Raw genomic sequence first — 13,553 nt, 5'->3', positions numbered from 1 at the left:
AGACCCCTGCAACAACAGCACTGTCCTTCACCAGTGGACAGTATTCATTCTGTCTGCAGGACAGTCTCCAGACCCCTGCAACAACAGCACTGTCCTTCACCAGTGGACAGTATTCACTCTCTGTCTGCAGGACAGTCTCAGGGCTTCTTAGTGAACAGCCAGGTTCCAGGACTTCTTCAACAAAAGGACTGTCTTTCACCAGTGGACAAATCTGGCAAAATAACATCAAAACAGACTGACAAAGTACCAGCAAAACAGCCATGTCTCCTCAGTCCTTGGCAGCTCAGGGGGCAGGTCTCAAAAGTCCAGGGCAATTCAAAGCGGCCACCAGCAATTCTCTTAGTCTCTCTCTCTCCACGAGGTGCTGCTTCCAAAAAGATCTTCCACCTCTCTCTTGTCTCTCCAAATCTACGTCACCAGCTCCTCCCAGTTCAGGACTTTCTTTTCACATCAACAAGTCCATCCCACAGGTGGGATTAACAAGCTCTGGGTTTTAACACAATCAGTTTGAAAACCAAGCCAATACAGGGGAATCTTTAATTGCCATTACTATCACACCTACATGGGTAGTATCGACAGAATTTCTCTGATTTACCAGTCTAGTGACTCTGAGATCAGATATAGTTTACTAGGGTGAGTCATTAGAACAGTATCACTGACTTCATTTCAAATGAGAAGAAAGTGAATTCAAAAATGTCCAACCCCAACTCCCAACATGGCCACCTGTCCCTGGGTTAAGAAGTTAAGTGGTGCAGTGGATGGAACACCAGCCTTGGAGTCAGGAGGACCTGAGTTCAAATCTGGTCCCAGACCCTTACTAGCTTGTATGATCCTGGTCAAGTCACTTAACCCTGTCTGTGTCAGTTACTTCATCTCTAAAATTAATTGGAAATGGAAATGGCAAACTGGTTTAGTACCTTTGCCAAGAAAATTCCAAATAAGGTCACAGGGAGGCAGACAGAACTGAAAGAACTCAATATCAACAACTGTGGGACTCCAGGCTCAGCATGCTGTCCACTGCACCCACTAGATGTCCTCTCACTTCTTTTCACTTAATATTTTGCTTTTAAAATACCCCAAGGTTACTTTAAAACAATCTTAATTTATGTTCTTTAGACTGAGTTGACTGAATTGACCAGATCTTTATTTATACTGGCACAAACTAAGATCCAGTGAGTTGAAGAAAAAGAGACAGGACATATGGTCAGTGAGAAAGTTGCTGCTCATTTGTCAGATGGTGGTGCAGGGTGGCTGAGGCTAGATGACCTCTGAGGTCCAACCTGGAGATTCTTGAACTCAGTTATTCTCCCTTGGAGCAGGGTCAGTGTGATTTCTATGGTTGTTGTCCAAGGTGCTAAACACTCGTGGTTGACAGTCTTACAGGGTCCTTGGTCAGAATGAGGGGGCACTTAAGAGTTAACCTACTTTGAACAAGTATCCTGTTGTCTTTTAGGTTTTATAGCATTCTCTACCTTACCCAAGCTGGCTGAGGAAGTCAAAGTTTTTTTTGCCTTAGCTCCAGTCTTTTACATTCAGCACATAGAAAGTCTCCCACTGGTACTGCTTTTGGAGCTGCCCATAACATCGCTAAAGGTATGTATATTCCTTGCAAACTGGAAGTGAACAGCAGATGAGTGGAGAAGTAGAGCATAGGCAATGGTGATATCCGTGTGACTCTCACAATGAGTGAACCCAAACACAGCTCCACAAGCAGTCCAGTAACAAGAAATGGGGGAAAAGGTGTTCCTTTTTACATAAGAATCTAGACCATTCTACTGTCTCAGAATGGAAAAAATCGCAAAATCAGAAGGAACTTTAGGATTAAAATTATCTGATTCGTTCCTTTATAAGGGCTCTGAGACTCAGTACTTGTATAAATAATGATCAGTTGTTCTTCTCTGGGCTTTGATTTCCTACTCTTTAAAATGGGAAAACTGGACTGGAACAATCTCTTTGTGTCAGGTGAGGGCAAGAACTAAATAATGAGTCATCTTCCCCTCTTTCCTTCAGCTAATTATAGTCTAATCAGGTTTAGCTCTAGCCATCCCCAATATCTGAGCTGACTTCAATTCTGTGTTTCCTTCAAACCCTCCTGCTAACATAAGACCTTCCCTGGTTCCCTCAACCTCCAGGGCCTCCTCCCCCTTCCATGACCTTCTATTCATTTTTTATGCTTATTGTATATACTGTGTATGTGTAGCTATAGGCAATGTGGCACAGCGGAAGAGAGCTGGCCATGAAACCAGGAAATCTTGGGTTCATGTCCTGTCTCTAACACATACTGCCTGGGGGATATTGAGCAAGTCACTGATGCACTCAGAGAAGTGGGCAGCACTCCAGTCCTGTAAGCTTGAGGAAAGGGCCAACCTCCATTGGTAGAAAGTTTCCTTCTCCAGGGAGTTGCCAGAGCAATGAAAGCATGAGCTCAGTCCTGGATGCTATCCTTTCTGCAAACATGGTTCTGCATATTTATATGTATACAAACTGCCTTCCCTTAGAGTCAGTAAACTTTTATTAGGGCTTCCATGTGTCAGGCACTGTGATAAACATTGGGGATGTAAACAGAAAAGGGAAAACAGTCCATATCCTCAGGCAACTTGCAGAATAACAGGGGAAGAGAACAAATGAAAGAAAGCTGAAAGTGAGAAAATGGTACCTCCCCCCTTCCACCATGATTGGGGTGTGGTGGAGTAATCAGAGGAGTCCAACATGGGCTCAGCCTGGAGTGAAATGAAGAGATGTCTGAGGAGATGTCTACCCAGTCCCCTCACCTGAAATCGAAGAGTTTGTTGCTCTACCCTATAACCAGAGGGTCAGAGTGTACTGATGGGTTGGGAATACCAGGGCTGACTTGATCTTGCCAGATGATGAAATTTCCCAATGATGAGTCTACTGGGGGGCATGATGGAGAATTCCAAGAAGTTCAAAGTGAGTTTCATTGTTGTTGTGGAGTTTAGTCATGTCTGTCTTAGTGATGTCATTTGGGGTATTCTTGCAAAGATATTAGAGCAGTTCATTATTTCCTTCTGTAGCTCATTTTACAGATGAGGAAACTGAGCCAAGCAGGGTTAAGGGTCTTTCCTACCGTCAAAAAGTTAGTAGGTGTTTGAGGATGTATTTGTAGTCAGGTCTTCCTGACTCCAGGCATGGAACTCTTCAAACTGCCACAAAACTGTCCTCCAAACTGAATGTAGCCCATAGGAAATGAGATGTCCAAATGACAACATCCAAGTATAAAAGAGCCTGGAGATATGTCAAATGGGTTTGAGTTAAAGGACTGAGATTATTTGTCTTGGAGAAGAGAAGAATCAGGGTACTATGGGAGAATGACAGCTGCCTTTGAGTATCTGAGATTCTGTCATTTGGAAGGAAGGTTAGATTTAGTTTTCTTGACATTAGGAGGCAAAAGTGGACTTGATAGGAGGAGTAGCATGGTGTCAGAGGGAGATGATGGTGGATTAATGATGATAATAATAGCTACCTTTGTTCCAACCCTGTCTCAACCCTTATTACCTATGTAACCTTGGCGCACTTAACCTTTTTCTTATCTCCCCCAATTTCCCCATGTGTACATTGTGGACAGTAATAAATAGCACTGATCTCTCAGGACTCACTGATCTCTGAGGATCAAATGAGATAATATTTATAAAGAGGTCTTAGCATAGCACCTGGCACAGAGAAGATACATCCCTTAATGGTTATTCCTTTATTGCTGTCCCCCATCTTTCAACACTTCAGTCCAGGACTGAAAGGTCACTTTGGAGGGACATTGTCATGGGCTTTTTAGCCCCTCTCAGTTTCTGCCAAACTCTGAGACTCAGATTCTTGGATCTCATGGGCCATAATGCTAAGGGGCCTAAATATTATGTATCTTACCAATGCAAGCAAGAATGGCCGCAGTGGGCATGGTGTTTCATATGGTAGTGGGGCTGGGATGCTGTGGCTTGTTGTATTGGTCTATCTGAATTTCAGTGGCTCCCGTGTTTGTGTTTTTCCTCAGGTTTTACTGGGTGACAAGGACTTTCTTCCTGACACTGCCTTCAACGAGGTTCTGGCCACTAACGGATGTGACAATGAAATAATTGATGTTGCCTGTGACAACATTTTATTCCTTACATTTGGGTTTGATTTAGAAAACTTAAACACGGTATGAGGGTTCCCTCTTCCTTTTCTCAACTCTTAGTGACCTGTCACACTGAACATCAAAGTGATGCTAACTTATTTCAGTTTTCTCTTCAAAACCCTATCCAATCAGCTCTTCTGAAGGCCACAGGCACCTCCAGAAACTTTTCTCCACTAAATGGTTAAACCCAGAGTGGTGCACAAGACTTCCTTCTCAGCCATGAGCCCTCCTGGTCTATGCCTCATCTCTCCACAAACTAAATAGTAGCCAGCAATGTATATAATGCTGGGATACCTCATGCCTCTGATGCTGTAAGTCCTCCAGTGTCCTCTGCTGATGCCATCCCTCAGTCCTTTGTTCTTTTTCTGCTTGGCCTGCCATCTCCACTCTCTGTTGAGCATCATGCTGTCACTTTGGGGTATTATTTGCAAACCTCATAACTGCTGAGTTTCTTCCTCTTACCATCCCTTGGGCTTCATGTCTCCCACCTCCTGCTTGTCTTTGCTTCCATCTTCTGGGATGCAGTGACCATCCTACCAACTACAACCAGCAGCACCAAAGCAAAGAGGAGCCCAACAAAAGCCGGGCACAGTACCCTCAAGTTGACATTCCTTTTGTTAACTCACTGGTGTCTGGTTGGATTGAAGTATATTGTGCTGGGTCATTAGACCTTGTAGGTCTAACCCTTATGAGAATCCTGAGCTCTCCAAATCCATTCCTTGGGGTCCTAAGTGAGAACCCCCACTAACCAATGTGGAAATTAGCACTTCCGGGCCTCCATCCTTCTGGCATGGGATGCAAAAGAACCTGAGAGAGAAGAAAAGCTAAGCAGAGACTGTGTCCTCGACCTCCCTGGCCCGGCCCCAAGCATTCTGTAAGGAGGCAGCAGGAGGAACCCAAACCCAAAGCAAACCACACCTGGTTCTGATGCTCTATTTTCGCTGTGTAACTGCCCGATGTTTACTTCCCTAAGCCTTGGAATGAAACTCCCCAAGGGCTCCTTGCAGGATATGTTCCTGCTAAAAGCCTCTCCTCCATCCCAATGTTTATTCTCAAGGTGGAGAGGCAGAAACTGGGTGTTTAGCTAAAGGGAAGAGGCATCTGGAGGAAGAATAACTCACAATTACACAGCCTTTGAACGTCGGCCAGGTGAAATCCTAACTTCAGGTCTAGAATGACAAACCCAGTGAGTTTTCTAGCATTCCACACTCTCTCTTCAAGAGCAGGGATCTGATGGAATGTGTCCTTAGGGCCATCTTCCTGATTCTTCTTTTCCTTTTATTGCCTCCCCATTCTACCTTCTATCGTTTGGAAATGGACAATTGATTCTATGTTTCTTTGTGGATAGGGGAAGGCAGGGCAATTGTGGTCAAGTGACTCACCCAAGTTCACATGGCTAGTAAGTGTTACGTTTTTGAAGCTGGATTTGAACTCAGATCCAGTGCCACCTAGCCTCCCCGACTCTATGTTTCTTAACAGGTTCTTGACCCATTTCGGTTTACACTGTGCTGTTTCAGCTGACATTTATCAGCTGATCAAGTTTGTGTTTATCAGTCTCTAGGAAACTGTCTAAGACTATGAACTGCTGAGAAGGTGCCCGCTTAAATTTGTAGAGAGGTTTCCTCTTTTTGGAGATCTATAAACCAATAAAATGCTGAGTCTTCTCATCTTCTCCACTACCTATGAAGGAACATCTAGAGACCTCACAGTCCTGCACAGAGAATCTGTCTTGGATTGGAACTGTGCTCAGAACTTGCTGAGGATCTTCAAAGAAAATGATCCCTCTCTGTATGGCTTTCAAAGAATTTTGTTTGCTTTTTATATAGGGTGGGGAGACATCTTGTTGCAAGAGATTCTTCAAGGCAAGGTCCCTTAGGAGGATGGGGCTAGACTTCAAGGAGTCCATTCACTTAGATGGGGAAAAATCACATCTTTATATTCCACTAAACTTTGGTTTCCTTATAATCCTACAAAGTTATTATATACATTAAAAACATGATTCTGAGGAGGGATCCCTTGGCTTCACAGGTTGCTCAAGGGGCCTGTGATGCAAAAAATAGTTTAAGAACACCTGATTGATGTCTACTTTTTTTCTCTTATGTGAAAAATTGTTTTATATACAACAAACCCAAACTATGAAATTTTGTTTCCTCTACATAATGTAATTTGTTTAGCGTAAATATATTATCTACTGTTGAATATCACTTATAAAAGATACATTCTCTTCCCTTCTACTGCTCTCAGAAAGTGAGATTTTTGTATATATGTAAGAATAGGGATATGTGTTGGGCATAATTGATAATTTCTTGCTTGCCTTCCTTTTTTTATAATATTCTTTGTAATTTTTTTTCCATGCCTTTATTATCTTCCCATTATTCAGTTCCCTTAAGGGCTCAGTCCTTAGTGCCTCTAAAACTCCTTATTTCCTTCAGACACTTTGTGCTGTGTTCAGAACAGGCATAGTCTTGTCTCTGTGCTTTACTTATTTTCTTTCCTTCAGAGTCATTTCTTCTTGCCCAGGAGACATTTTTTTTTTGCTTTCATGGATGGCTTTGGCTGCAGAATTTATGATCAAATGGCCAGGCAAATGACAGTGAGCCTCTCTAGACTTAGCCAGACTGGTCCTCAGAAAGAAGTCCAGCCTCTTGCCAGGACTGGTCTTCAGACCTTTCCAGCATGCCAGAATCTGCCCAACATTGAACTCTACTTTTGAGCCTTCATGCTGTCATGAGCCTCCAAATGAACTTTGGACAGAAAATAAGTTCTTGTTTTTTCCTCCTAGAGTCGAATTGACGTATATGTGGCACATAACCCAGCGGGAACATCGGTCCAGAATATCCTCCATCTCCACCAGGTACCATTTCTTCAATGTTTCAGAAATCCCAAGTTATCAGTCTTTGTCCTTCTTTCCATGCTCTCCTTGAAAAGTTTTCACCAAGTTTGGAAAAACAACCTAATCACCAAGTCTTGGGCCCTGAAAATGTCTTCTGTGCCTGAATGGAGACCTCAGCTTTATGCAGTTGGTCCCGGGGAAAGCCCTGTATGCTTGGTCCCTTGTCCTTGTAACAAGCTTCACCTTCAGATTACTTGGCTAGACTTTTCTGTGTATGAAAATAAGCTTATTGTAACTGACTTGCTTCTCTTGCATTTTTATCTTTTATATCTAGAGGATACTTCACATCTCCAGCACACCTCAGGGATCCTTGACACAAGTTATTCCATGAACAGTAATAGACTGGGCTACAGTTCCCAAAGTAACTCAGGAGTGGCATTGATTGCCCTTTCCACCTACCCCTGAACTCCATGTCTTCTCCATATTACCAGGAAGCTATCTGTTCCCTCTGCAGATACCCTGAGCTAGAATGGAATCTCAAAGGAAAGGCTGCCCAGTTTGAAGCTTCCCAGGAAAAATTCCATTTTTGCATTTCACCTGCCCCCTCCATGCCCAAGAAGGGCAGATCTGATTTCCTAGAGATGACCTAACTCTAAGGGGTCCACAGGAAAGTATCAAAAGGCCAGCAGGCATCTGAGGGGCCTTGAGCTATAGGCACCCTGTCTATTCTCAGGTAACACACTCTTGACTTTCTCAGTGCACCAGGGAAGGACCAGAAGCTTAAAGATCTCCCCCAACCATGCCACCGTTTCTGACTCTAGTCTTGAGTAAAATTATAAGATATATTCCTCTATCTTCTATTTTCATTTGAGCAGAAATAATAATATATGTTCATTTTCTTTAAGCTAAGTTGGACACAGTGGATTTTCAGTCTGTTGGACTCAAGGATGCACATTGTTTCCAATTCATGTGCTTGTCCCTTTTTCTTATTTGAATTTTAGAGTTACCATGAAATTGAACCAATACTCCAAGCCTATGACTGGGGGAATCCCGAAGAGAACTTAGCCCACTACAATCAGGTAATTTTCTTTTTTAAAAATGTAACCCTTTCTTTTTAAAGAATCAATTAGTGAAGACAATCAGGAGCCTTGATTTCTAATTCTGACTCTAGGTACTAACTAGCTCTGTGACCATGGACAAGTCACTTGGCATCTCACTGTCTCTGTTTCTTCATCTATAGAATAAAAGAGTTGGTATAGATCAAGGATTTTTAACCATCCTTTGTGTCATGAACTCCTTGAGCATTTTGGGAAACCTTATGGGTTCCTTTTCAGACATCTCCCCTTCTATAAGAAGGCTTTCCTAGGTCTCCCTCAGATATTATATCCATTTCTCTTGTGTCTTTGTACATAGTTGTTTTGTTTCTCCCATGAGAATGTGAGCTCCTTGAGGGCTGGCACTGGGTTTTGGCCTTTCTTTGAATCCCAACATTTAGTGCAGTACCTGACACATGGTAAATGCTTAATAAATCCTTATGGGACTGACAGACATGCATAACATGAAATACCTAGATTGTAAAAAAAAATTTGATTGATTTTTTTTGCTTATTTTTGGTTTTCAACATTCATTTCTACAAGATTATGAGTTAAAATTTTTCTCCCCATCTTCCCCCTACCCCCACCCCAAAATAGCCAGACTTTCCCAAATCTGCTCTCTCTTCTATCATCTCCTAAACCGACTCTAACTTTCTAGTAAGTCAAGATGTATTTCTATCCTCCAGTGCCTGTATATCTTATTGCATGTAAAAAATTTTAAAAAAATAACATTTGTTTTGAAAACTTTGATTTCCAGATTTTCCCCCTTCTTCCCTCCTCACTCACCCCCACTGGGAAGATAAGCAATTCAATATAAGTTGTAGTTACACAAAATGTTTCCATAGTAGATATGTTGTAAAAGACTAATTATATTTCCCTCCATCCTATCCCACCCCCCACTTATTCTATTTTCTACTTTGATTCTGTTTCTTTTCAAAAGTGTGTGCTTCTAACTACCCTGTCCCCCAATCTGCCCTTCCTTCTATCATCTCCTCTCTTATCCCCTTCTCCCCTACTTTCTTGTAGGATAAGATACCCAATTGAATGTGTATTCACTCCTTAAGCTAAATTCAATGAGAGTAGGTTTGATCCATTCCCTTTCACCCTCCTGTTCTTCCCCTCCATTGTAACAGTTTTCTCTTGCTTCTTTTATATGAGATAATTTACCCTATTCTATCTCTCCCTTTCTCCTCTCTTTATATTCCTCTCTCATCTCTTAATTTTATTTTTTAGATATCATCCCTTCCTCTTCAACTTATCCTGTGCCCTCTGTCTATGTATACATGTACACACATACAAACACTCACATATGTATTTATATACATATATATACACACACACATATATATTCCCTTGAACTAACCTCATGCTGAGAAAAGTCTCATGAGTTACAATTATTGTTTTTCCATGTATGAATGTAAATAGTTCAACTTTAATAAGTTCCTTATGATTTCTTTTTCCTGTTTATCTTCTCATGATTATCTTGTTTCTTATATTTGAAAGTCTTTAGGGTGGCCAGGTGGCTCAGTGAGTAAGAGCACCGGCCCCAGAGTCGGGATGACCTGGGATCAAATCTGAGCTCACATACTTACCACCACACCCAGAAATAACTGGCTGTGTAACCTGAGCAAGTTACTTAATCCCAATTGCTAAAAAAAAAAAAAGAAAGTCCTCTATTTCATTGAATGACCATATTTCCCCAGAAGCATTATACTCAGTTTTGCTGGTTAGGTGATTCTTAGTTTTAATCCTAGCTCCATTGACCTCTCTAATATCATATTCCAAGCCCTTCAATACCTTAATGTAGAAGCTGCTAGGTCTTGTGTTATCCTGATTGTGTTTCCACAATACTCAAATTGTTTTCTTCCTGGCTGCTTCCTTTTCCATTTGGACAATTCGGCTTTTTAAGGCATTCTTCTCCTCTTTGGCGTTTTGAGCCTCTTTGGCTATTTGAGTTAGTCTATTTTAAAAAATTCTTTGGTCTTTATTAATTTGTTTACTTTGAGTTTACAAGATTCAATTCTACAATTCCTTGAGTTTCAAATTTTCTCCCCCTCGCTCCCTTCCCCCCCCCCCACCCATGGTGGTATCAATCAAGTATAGGATCTGCAAGTGCTTTCACATTAGACATGAGTCAGGTTATAAAGAAGGATTGTATCAGATGGAATGAGCAATGGGAAAGAGGAGACAAAACCAAATGAGAAAAAGACAGTGAGCAGGTAGTTGGCTTCACTCTGCATTCAAACTCTGTTCATTCTAGTTCTTTCTCTGAATGTAGACATCTCTACTCATCATGAGTCTTTTGGAGTTGACTTATAGCCCTACATTGCTGAGAAGAGTCCAGTTTATCAAAGCTGGTTGTCACACATATGTTGTGTCTGTAATTGTGTACAAATTTCTCTTGGTTCTGCTCTTCTCACTCAGCATCAGTTGGTATAAGCCTCTCCAGGTAAATATGAAGTCCATCTGCGCCTCATTTCTTATAGCACAATAGTATTCCATTACATTCATATACCACAACTTCTTTAGCCATTCCTAAATCTATGGGCATCCCCTTAACTTCCAATTCTTTACCACCACAAAAAGAGCTGCTATAAATATTTTCATACATATGGGTGAGTTAGTCTATTTTTAAGGTGTTATTTTCTTCAGTATTTGGGGGGAGGTCTCCTTTAGCAGGCTGTTGATTTTCTTTTCCTGATTTTCTTGCATCATTCTCATTTCTCTTCCCAATTTCTCCTCCACTTCTCTTATTTGATTTTCAAAATCCTTTTTGAGCTTCTCCATAGCCTGTAACCAATTCATATTTTTCTTGGAATCTTGTGATGCAGTAATTTTGCCTTTGTTGACTTCTTATGATTTCATGATTTGATCCTTTTTGTCCCCCCAAAAGAGATTCTATGATATGCTTGTGCTTCGTCTGCTTGCTCATCTTGCCAGCCAATCAATTATTTGGCTTTTGAGCTCTTTGCCATGGTAGAACTCTGCTTCTAGAGTGGAGAGCTTTGTCCCAAATTGCTTGGGTTTTCATAAATGTTGTCAGAGGTTTGAGAAGGGCACCCTCTCTAGAGACACTCCAATCTCTAGCACACTGCCCACATATCTCCTCCTCACATATCTTGGGAGGACCACCTCCCAAGACCGTGATGCAGATCCAAGCAGGTCAAAGCAAGCGCGATTACCCTCTGAATGGTCAATTGGTCCCTTTACAATCTGCAGGACAGGAGCTCCTGAAGCAGCCACATGGCATCAGCTACATCCTCTGCATCTCCCCAACCTCTCACCCCAGGGGTAGGGGCCGGACCACACTTTTCTGTCCCCCAGTTCCAACAGAATTCCCCCTGACCTTTTACTTTCTCTTTGGCATCTATGGGTTAAGAAGTCTGGAAACACTACAGATGCTGGTGAGTCACCCTCCTGAAGTCTGCTTTGGCTGGTCTGGACCACTCCAGGGCGATAACTTCGAGGCTCATGGAACTGCTCTCAGCTCCCAGCTTGGCATGATAGACCTTTTCTGTTGGCCTGCCAGGCTGCCTTCAGCAGAAGATTTGTTTCTCTCTGTCACTTTTTGGGTTCTATAGCTTTAAAATTTGTTTAGAGTCATATCTTCCATGTATTGTAGGTGGTTGTCAAGATACCTAGATTTACAAAGGAGATTAATTATATTGAAATACAGAGGTCCAAATATTAGGAAAAACAACACATTCAGAAACCCCAGGTTGAGAATCCCACATGGTGATCTCTAATATTTCTTCTAGCTATAAAGCTCTATGATTTTATATTTTAGGGAACGCTACCCAGGAATGACATTACAATGTCTGACACATTGAGTAAATACTTCATTGATTCATGTCTTCTTAGTCTATCTAATGGGACACATTCCAGCTGAGCTTACAGATTAAGGGATATAGAAAACCTTAGAGGTCATCTAGGCTAATATCTTCCGTCTTCAGTTGTAGAAACTGAGGCCGAGAGAGAGGATAAGTGATTTGTCTTAGATAACACAAATAGTAAACAGCAAACCAGGTCTTCTGGCTTCCAAACCCAACCTCTTTCTGCCTCCTCAAATTGCACCACCCTCCATATTCTTCGCTGATGATCATTGAAATAGCAACAGAACCACCTCATTATTAGCATCCTTTAGGGTGCAAGTATCTATCTTGTTCATGGAGATGGCATGAAAACTCCACCCAATACCTGGCCAAGATATAAATCCCCTGAGTCTAGAACAACCCTCTAGCCATCGATCTAGTGACCAGGCTAAAAAAAAAGATGATTTGTTCTTCTGGGGTGTGGGCCAAATCCTACCCTTACTTAGATTTTAGCATGGGGAGGGAGGAGAATGATTTTCAGATATAGAGACAGAGTCAGAGATGAAATTCATATACAAATGAATGAATATATATTATTAATATCTTATATACACAAATGTGTTTCCTGTATATGAATATATACTTTTTACATGAATATACATATATATATTTTTAAAATCCATTTATGTATTTTGTTTGAATTAATGATTCCTAACCAAGAAATTATGTGTTTCTCTGGTACCTATCATAATGATATTTTCTTTAGAAAATAACAATAATGATAAAGTTAAACCAAACCATCTCTTATAGCTTTTTGGTTCTGATAATCTCATTTAGCAAAAAGGTAGAAATATGTAAAGCACTTTTAAAAATCATATAAAGAATTGACTGCCCTCCAATGGTGATAGGACATTGAATTGGGCTCTCTGTGAAGACTCTTGTCCTCTTTTGTGTCCATACAGAGGATTCCTCCAGCCTACAACCTATCAACGATGAAAGTGCCAACTGCGTTGTGGAGTGGTCTCAGCGATTTTTTGGCTGACCCAAAAGATGTCTCCAATGCAATCCCCCAAATCCCCGAGATGATTTTCCACAAGATTCTGCCTACATACAATCATTTGGATTTTGTTTTGGGTGTTAATGCCCCACAAAAAATTTACTATGAAATAATTAAGATGATCAAAGAAACCCCATAAAGATGATATTGCTGGTGAAATCGCTTTCCTTTTCTGAGATTTGGGGCTTGAGTTTATTTTGTCCTCCATGTTGGGTCTCTTGTAGGGATTCTTCATTTAAATACCCTGACAGAAATAAATAATGTTGATCCTCACCTGTGTCATCGTTCACATTCTGATTCCTAACAACAATGCTGTGTTCACAGTAGTGGGGAACTCAAATGTTCCCCAAATTTTTATGCTACTGAAAGAAGTGTAAAGAAAGAAATCATAAGGGAATTATTAAACTTGAAGTATTTACATTTCTACATGGAAAGATAATATTGGTAACATATGGGACCCTATCAGATTTGGGGTAGTTGAAGGAAATATATGTATAAATAGACATATGTCTGTGTGTATATGTGTATGTATATATAAGTGTATATGTATGTATAGGTAGATAGATAATAGAGATAGATAGATAGATGATAGATAGATAGATAGATAGATAGATAGATAGATAGATAGATAGAT

General features: G+C 41.0%; 1 protein-coding gene across 2 annotated transcripts in view; it reads left to right on the top strand.

Annotated features, from left to right (window-relative positions):
* The window catches only part of LOC138172069 (lipase member J-like), a 123,466-nt gene extending 110,274 nt beyond the window's left edge, over positions 1 to 13,192 (top strand). For both annotated transcript variants that reach the window (XM_069101664.1, XM_069101663.1), the window contains exons 6-10: positions 1,454 to 1,593; positions 4,001 to 4,147; positions 6,906 to 6,977; positions 7,958 to 8,035; positions 12,825 to 13,192. In XM_069101664.1, the coding sequence (XP_068957765.1) occupies positions 1,454 to 1,593; positions 4,001 to 4,147; positions 6,906 to 6,977; positions 7,958 to 8,035; positions 12,825 to 13,058 (671 nt within the window). In that variant the 3' untranslated portion in view covers positions 13,059 to 13,192. The remainder of the gene's footprint in view (positions 1 to 1,453; positions 1,594 to 4,000; positions 4,148 to 6,905; positions 6,978 to 7,957; positions 8,036 to 12,824) is intronic.
* The last annotated feature ends 361 nt before the right edge of the window (positions 13,193 to 13,553 follow it).

The sequence above is a fragment of the Petaurus breviceps genome, unplaced genomic scaffold (genome assembly GCF_028583685.1).
Source record: "Petaurus breviceps papuanus isolate PSGF00001 unplaced genomic scaffold, PetGlider_PUasm1.0 490, whole genome shotgun sequence".
Taxonomy (NCBI): Eukaryota; Metazoa; Chordata; class Mammalia; order Diprotodontia; family Petauridae; genus Petaurus; species Petaurus breviceps.
The sequence above is the reverse complement of the archived record's forward strand: the minus strand, read 5'-3'. Positions and strand labels throughout refer to the sequence as shown.